At 30.5% G+C, this 8,305-nt stretch overlaps 1 protein-coding gene across 2 annotated transcripts; it reads left to right on the forward strand.

The window, feature by feature from the left end:
- The first annotated feature begins 1,371 nt into the window (after positions 1 to 1,371).
- LOC131618527 (protein ZINC INDUCED FACILITATOR-LIKE 1-like) lies at positions 1,372 to 5,179 on the forward strand. Of its 2 annotated transcripts, XR_009288878.1 has the most exons (17): positions 1,372 to 1,731; positions 1,835 to 1,875; positions 1,996 to 2,056; positions 2,157 to 2,259; positions 2,346 to 2,502; positions 2,574 to 2,636; positions 2,816 to 2,865; positions 2,953 to 3,028; positions 3,155 to 3,337; positions 3,417 to 3,504; positions 3,599 to 3,684; positions 3,783 to 3,890; positions 4,000 to 4,044; positions 4,137 to 4,225; positions 4,315 to 4,462; positions 4,584 to 4,627; positions 4,814 to 4,997. XR_009288878.1 is itself a non-coding variant. In XM_058889732.1 (16 exons), the coding sequence occupies exons 1-16, from the start codon at positions 1,581 to 1,583 to the stop codon at positions 4,924 to 4,926; spliced, it is 1,458 nt and encodes a 485-aa protein (XP_058745715.1). In that variant the 5' UTR covers positions 1,377 to 1,580; the 3' UTR covers positions 4,927 to 5,179. The 2 variants fall into 2 exon arrangements, 1 of the variants encoding a protein (XP_058745715.1); XM_058889732.1 differs by lacking the exon at positions 4,315 to 4,462 and having other exon boundaries at positions 1,377 to 1,731; positions 4,814 to 5,179.
- Positions 5,180 to 8,305: the final 3,126 nt, after the last annotated feature.

An 8,305-nucleotide genomic window follows, 5' to 3' on the forward strand; every position in this document is an offset into this window, starting at 1 on the left:
ATCTTACGTCTCAAATTTTCCAAGCATGATCAGATCTATTTTTCAATTTTCTTAGCTACAAGACTTATCTTTAATTTAACTAATAAAATTAATTTACATAGTGTTGATTTTATTCACTAATTTTGTTTATAATTGATTTATTAAATAATAATAACTCGTATAAATATATATAATATTTAATATTTTAAAATTTAAAAATATAAATTTAATAAACTTAAAACCTTTAATTAAAGAGGTTACAACTAATATACAGTTAGTTGTGAACTAATTTTACATTTTTATTTAATAAAATATTATATTAATATTTTTAAATTAAAAATATATCATAATATTGAACACACGTCATAATTAGAGTAAAAATATTTTATACTGTGACATATTCTTTTTTCTTTTAATTAAGTTAATTTTATGAATAAAAACTAAAATTTTGAATAATTTTAAAATTACCTCATTAAATTTCACTTAGATTTGTTATATCTATCTTATGCAGTTATAAAAATAAGATGAAAACAATAATTTAATATGGGTAACTAATATTGTTAGGACCGCACTTCTGACATATATTTTTCAATAAATTATTTTTGACACATCACTTTGATAGATTCATATAAATTTTAACTGATAAAAAATGTGTTGAAAAGTGTGTTGATAGTATGTTTGTAATACTATTCATCAATGTGTGAATAAAGGAAAGGAACGTTCCCTTCATTTTCTTGTATTTAATACTATATCTTTTTTAGACAATAACTATTATCATTCTTATTTCTAAAACCAGAATGGTGTCGCAATTCAAAGCATTCAATGTTTTCAGATACCAAATTTAATTACTACACATTGACAGAGACATTCCATTCAACACAAATTTGCTACCTTGGTCGGATTCTCATTTCATTGTTTAATAAGAAAAAATTACACCTAAAATTCCATTATAGCTATTACAAAACAGAAAAATATTTACATGAAAACAAATATATGATTTTACAAATAATCAATCATAATTTTTTATTAATTAAAGATAAAAATAATTTTCTTTTTTTTTTATTTTTAACACTAAAAATTTAAATTCGTATTCATGTAAGTTTTTCTCTACAAAATATTGTTACAATTGCAAAATTATGGACTTGAAATATCATTATCATATTTTTATAAATTAAATTTTTGTTTTAAACTAAAAAAAAGAAATTTGCAATTTTACAATTAATTCATAATTCATACTACGACGACTCAATATTATCGCAATTAAATATTGCAAAATATCAATCCACCAAGATTTCAAAAGGACCACGTATATTAAAATCTTTGGTCCAGCATGCAATAATACTACTACTAGGTTCGATGGATTCATGATATGTCAATAATTGAAATGTAAAATTGTCTCATTGAATAAAAAAAGTATATCATTAATAAAACAGTCTTTATTTATTTACTATATTTTTGTTTTGTTAGATGAGAAATGAAACATTTACCATAATTTCTCTGACATACAAAAGGTGTGAAACTAGGCCTAGTGTTGTTCATTCCTCATTCATTGAGCTCCAAAAGTTTCTCAAGAAGCTGTATGTTCATTTCTTTGCTCAACTATGGAGGAGGAGAATATGAATGTACCACTGTTGGAGAAGAAGCAATACTATAAGGATTGTCCTGGTTGTAAGGTGGAACAAACCAAAGAGCTAAACCATGGTGTATCCATTATAAATCTTTTGATTATTTGGATGGTTGTGTTATGTGCTAGTAAGCATTATTCAACTTCTTGTTAGGATCATTTATCTTTTTTCGCATGTCTTAGGTTCTTTTGGCCTTTTCTGATGAAAATTTTTGTTGTTGTAATTTTCAGCACTGCCAGCAGCATCACTCTTTCCATTCCTTTATTTCATGGTGAGTTTATCTATCTAATAAACTTGTTTTCATAAGTTTATACGAGTAGATAAGCTGAAATAATTCAAGGAAAATTAGTTCAAATAATACAATTATCAATAACGCTACACTTATTTTCAGGTAAGAGATTTCAATGTTGCAAAAGAAGAAGCTGATATTAGTTATTATGCTGGTTATGTGGGTAAGAGTTATTTGTTTATTTTTAATATTTTTAAAAGTATATTATTACAGTTATATATTTATCAAAAACCAAGTATGGTTGATGGTTGAAAATTTCATAGGATCTGCTTACATGTTTGGAAGAGCTTTAACATCTGTATTATGGGGAATGATATCTGATCGCTACGGTCGAAAACCTGTTATAATTATGGGGGTCATCACAGTGTAAGTATCTAACAATGAATCAGATTCTTTCTTTAAGTTATATTATGTGATTTCCCTCATGATTATTTGTATTCACTTGATTTTAGAATCGTACTCAACACACTATTCGGCCTTAGTACGAGTTTTTGGATGGCTATTATCACGCGATTTCTTCTTGGAGGTTTAAATGGCATACTTGGACCGGTGAAGGCTTATGCTACTGAACTTTTTCGAGAAGAGCACCAAGCTATAGGACTTTCTACTGTAAGTATTACAAATTACTTTGTGATCTCTATCAAGTCTTGATCTTAATAATTAGTGTGATATGATTTCAGGTTAGCGCAGCTTGGGGCATAGGTTTAATCATTGGCCCGGCCTTGGGTGGATATTTGGCTCAGGTACGATTTTTATTCTGCGTACAAACAATATGCAGAGCCATCTTTGAGGGCGTTTAATGCAGACTATCGCACATGATTTAAAATTTGCCACTGTTAACTGTAATTAAATAGAATCTCATAAAATATTTGTTACGGTTAAATAATGATTAAGTAGGATATCTAATTAAATTTTCTTACAGCCAGCAGAAAAATACCCCCAAATATTTTCAAAGGGTTCCTTCTATGACAAGTAAGTGAACTTTTCTTGCTTTTTAATTTTTCAAAATCAAAGGATTTAACCTTAATGATAATTTGTTAAAACAAATCATTTTTTCAGGTTTCCATACTTCTTACCATGCTTTATAATATCAGGATTCGCATTTGCCGTAGCTATTGCCTGCATCTGGATTCCGGTGTGTATCTTAGACATATCAATTTAGTCTTTTACATTATCAATATTTCAAAATGATCTTTAGAACCAGAAAATGTTAATCAAGTTTGTCTCTCAACATGGATATAATTTTTTAACCTATCTGTAGGAAACACTTCACAATCACCGTGGTAGTAACGAGTCTAGAGACGATGCTGAAGCTATAGAAAATGGAAGTGTAGTCAAAGAAAAAACAGTCCAAAAGAATGAAAACCTCTTCATGAATTGGCCTTTGATGTCATCTATCATTGCTTATTGTGTCTTCTCACTTCATGATGTTGCTTATCAAGAGGTAGTAGAATTTTAACAAATGCTAATGTTCCTCGATACGGTTTTAGTGTAAAAACATCTACTCATCTTTATTTCTTTAGATTTTCTCATTATGGACTGTTAGTCCTCGGAGGCTAGGGGGTTTGAACTTTACAACAGATGATGTTGGCAATATTCTTTCCATTTCAGGTGCATCTTTGGAACTTATAATAATTGTTTTGCATTGTTAGGAATAGATAATTAGATATATTTTTATATAATTTCTAACTCGTGAAATTACTAGGACTTGCACTTGTGATCTACCAACTTTTCATATACCCGTCTGTGGAAAAAGCTTGTGGACCTATCGCCTTTGCCCGCATCACAGGGGTCAGTTTTCATCTAATTGTTACATTCGCGATTGAAATTTCTGCATTTCATTGCTTGTTATTTGAATTGTGTCATTCTACTTTTGGTTCTTTATGCAGATTTTTTCAATACCACTTTTGCAAAGTTACCCTTTCATAGCATTGTTGTCGGGCACAGCCTTATACGTAGTCATTAGTATCGCTTCTGTCTTCAAGAATGTTATGTCTGTAAGTGCCTCTTTTTTAGAACAAATTAATGGATTCATTTAACAAAAGTTCTGTTTAAATAAGTGAGAAAAATATTATTTGTATTACCAATTTTTTTTATGGAGTTCAGGTGACGATTACAACGGGTTTATTCCTTATACAAAACCGAGTAGTGGTAAGTGTATTCACTAATTATCTATTGTTTCAACATAAAGTTTGATAATAGTTTTTGATGGAATTGTGGCATGAATTGATATTTTCTAACAGGAACAACACCAAAGAGGAGCAGCTAATGGCATATCTATGACAGGCATGTCTTTATTCAAAGCTATTGGCCCAGCAGCAGGTGGTACAATGTGAGTGTGTTCCTCTAATTTCTTACTTAGTAACAAACAACATGCCCACCCACCTCAATTTAATATTGTACTGCAACAAATCGGGGCAGGGCAAGCATAGTTGAGCCACAAAAAAATGAGAGCGGTGAGGAACAGACATGCGGACCTTGCATCCCTAAAGATTAAAAGTTACAAAAATTCTTGTAAATATTCGCGCTTGCGAAAATAATAGGCGATCCGTGACAGACATATTATAAGGTGCGGGTCTAAAATCCTGTCCTGCCCTATAAAAAGTGTAGACAAAATAGGCCGGCCACTCCAATTGTCATAATTCAAACATGTAAACGCAGATCTCTTAATATAATCTTGGTCAATGCAGATTAACTTGGTCACAAAAGCGTATGAATGCTTCTCTCCTCCCAGGTAAATAACATGTTTGAATCATAAACATTCAACTTTTTTCTTGCTTTTTATATCTCTTTTCACTTAATTAGGTGCCCACTTTTTCAAATGCGTAAAGTCTTTTTATTCAACAACATGAATTCATATTTTGAATGTATTCCGGTTAAAAGGAATAATTATTTTAATGCATTACACATTCAATTGCAGGAACTCAAATGGTATTTTTCTTCCTGAATTTGGTTGAAGCACTTGGAATAATTTTGATGTTTAAACCATTCCTTGGTGAAAAGAAGAAAACAAACTCTGTTACGTTACATTGATTGAATTATGATGTAACACTTTGTTGTTGTAATTAGAGACATTGATGGTAACTAGATGCATTATTAGTTTTGTCATTGCTAAATTAATTGTAAACAAACACCAAATAAAAAAAGCAAATGAGAAAGAGTTACTAACAAACAAGGGGAAAAAACAATAGTAGAAAAAGAAACAAGAAAGTTATTGTTCTTTTCTTATTGGAATCAAGATTCTCAAATGAAAGTGACCTAAGCGTGTGAGGTGTCACCTCAGTAACATCCTTGTCATTAAGTTAATATTTAAGAGCAGTGTTTTAAAAACCGGACCGTACCGACCGGTCGGACCGGAACCAGAGGGATCATCGGTCTGGTTTGATTGTTGGACCAGATATGTTATTGAACCGGTGAGAATCGGTTAAAAACGGTCAAAATTTGAAAAATCCGGTGAAACGGCGGTTTTAGAAAACCAACAGTTCAAATGCAGGTTTTTTATTTTCGACACAAAACGACACTGTTTTCATTGTTTTTTAAAAAATAAAATTAAAATATAATTAGACTTTATTCAACCTTATTTATTACAACTTTTTTGTTTGCAATTAGATCTGGTTTAAAATTTCTTTAAATTTATATTAAAATTTCTTTAAATTTATATTTTGTATTATTTTGTTGTGAGTTATGATTATTTTTAGAATTGGAATGTAAAGAATAAACATATTAAATTATGATATTTTGAAATTTAAAAATTTTGTAGGTGTTGTGATGTTTTTTAGAGACAGGGTCATCCGGTTCAACTGATTTAATAAATATATTATATTGTAGTAGAGACTGGTTTATTTAACTGAGTTATCTAGTTTAATTCGATTTAGTCATGTATGTGGTTCGACCAGTGACACAGTGGTTCAATCAATGAATCAGTGACACAATACATTTACCGGTTTGATGATCGGTCCAGTTTTTAAAACAGTTAAATTTGTTGTGAAAAAAATACTTTATTAATAAGAATATCTTCTTAAGATGTTCAAAGGTTTATTCTATATGATGGTGATTGAAACACTATATAATATAACCAATTAACACCTTACATAAATTTAAAAAAAATATTGATTTAGAATGTCTAGTAATAAATATAACATGGAGAGTCAAACTTCTTTTGTCAACTATTATAACATAGATATAGAGTTTTTTACACGTTATTATAAATATTAGTTGTTTACTAATTGTAACACTATTCAATATCTTTAAACAAAAAGACCCGGTTCATGTTAAAGAAATGTAAAAAAAATAAAAAAAATTGATCCTTGATTGAGTTGAAACTTCTAATAGATTTTGATGAAATGGAGAAAAGTGTTATGTTTAGATCATTTCTTCTAAACCCTAAAGGTTGGTTTAATGGTGAAGACTTTGATTTTGAGAGTGTGCCCCTCTCAAAGTTTTGAGTTTGAATCCTACTAGGTGCTAATAATTTTTGTGTTGGGTCAATCCATATAGAGCTTTACTTTGTCTTTAAACGGGACTCCGTCTTGTAGACAGTGGAATTGGTCCTCTTGAATTAGTCGGTCGACATGTAAGTTTAACACTACAGTGCTTAAGTAATAAAAAAGATTTTTGATTCGATGGAGAAGGGATGGTTAGTACTCCTCTTTAATACTTTTCTTATGGAAACTTCTTACTTCGCTATTGGACTTCCGTTTCTCATTATTGTTTCTTGAGAGTGTTTGATTGATCTTTCTCCTGAGCTCGAAGTTCACGCCTACCTTCGTTCTTGTGCTCTTCCATTAGGGCATAGAGATTGTTCATGTTTGCTTACTCTGTCGTACATGCATCAATTCTATTTAAGATATATTTAACTATTCTAGGCATGCTTGAAATCAACAAAGTCTCCATTAAAGTATATTTAAATAAGGGAAACATTGATAAAACACTTTTAAAATAAAAAATGCTCTTTGGAATCAAATTTAGGTTTAATAGTGTCAGATCCATGGTTTTATGATTGACATAAATTTTGATAAAATATGGTTCTTAACTAATGTTGAGCAAGATGTTGTGACATCTTAACCAACTATCATGACAGGTTCTGCTGTCATGTGTTTTAGACAGATGTTGAGCTAGATGTCTTGACATCTTGGCCTATTGTACTACAGTCGCTGTTGTTATATCTCTTGACATATTTGATTTGTTTTTTGAGATTTCTTTTGGATGTATCTCATTAATTTGTGCAGGTCAAGGAGATTTTATTAGGAACATTGCAAATTTTATTTGGTTTCATTAAAAAGGATCTTGGAGAGTTTTTAGAAAACTTTGAAGATTTGTTCATATTTTTGTGTGAAGATCTTGCAATCGATTTAAAAGTAGAAGATTGAATTTGATTGAAAAGTCCAAGCCTAAACCGCAAGAGTCTATAAATAAGGACTTGCTAAACATATAATAGCAAACATTCACAACAAAGAAACTATGGGTGAAAAAATAAAAGTTTAGGATTTTGAGAGTACTTTAAGTTCTTTGTGTTTTTGTGTATGTCACTTGTGTATCTTTTGATACATTGAGGTAGACGGATTGTTCTCACTCATGGGATTTTAAGAAAAGACTTGAGTATTGTTCATTATTCTCACTCTTGAGTTTTTAAGCAAAGAGTTGAGTATTGTTCTTAGTTAAAAATATTTAAGCAAAACTAAGTATTGTTCATTAGAAGTGTAGTATTCTATTTTGGTTCTCTTGTCACAGGTTTGTGACTGGTTTTTTCACTGAGGTGATTGTGGGAAGTGAGAGGGGTGTAACACCCTTCTAAACCCCGCGGCAAATTAAATAAGTTTATTCAGAGTACATGAAATAAGGGTGCCACAATTCGAAAATAAAACAAAAACATCGTTCAGTCATGTCATGCATTTACTGAGGCAATTCTCATTAATCAAAACAATTCATGTCAACACAGCGGAATTAAATCAAACAGATTAAGTTTAACATCTTTCAAACTAATCCTTCAAACATCAAAACATAACTAGAGTTATAAAACATAAACTCTAAACATCGCGTCCCCAGTGTTACAACTATCAGAGCATGACACCTGACGCTAACTAAACAACTGACTCATGAGCTAATCCTCACCGAGTCGAACATCCGCTATCCTCAATCTGAAAATGATCAATAGTAAGGGTGAGTCTCATTCACAATTAAACAATGTTATCAGTTCATAAACGATAGAACTTCAACAGTATAATATTCACCCAACATCAACATATATTCAGGCAAGTTTCATCATCATAAACAACCAACACATCACCAATATTTATAACACTGAAAAACATCCAATCATGTTATAAAATTATGCATATGAATGCAACTGACACTATGCATGTGGTACCAACATCATCAAATGGGAATAACCCATGATCGATCCAACATCATC

The sequence above is a fragment of the Vicia villosa genome, linkage group LG7, assembly GCF_029867415.1.
Source record: "Vicia villosa cultivar HV-30 ecotype Madison, WI linkage group LG7, Vvil1.0, whole genome shotgun sequence".
In the NCBI taxonomy this organism is placed as follows: domain Eukaryota; kingdom Viridiplantae; phylum Streptophyta; class Magnoliopsida; order Fabales; family Fabaceae; genus Vicia; species Vicia villosa.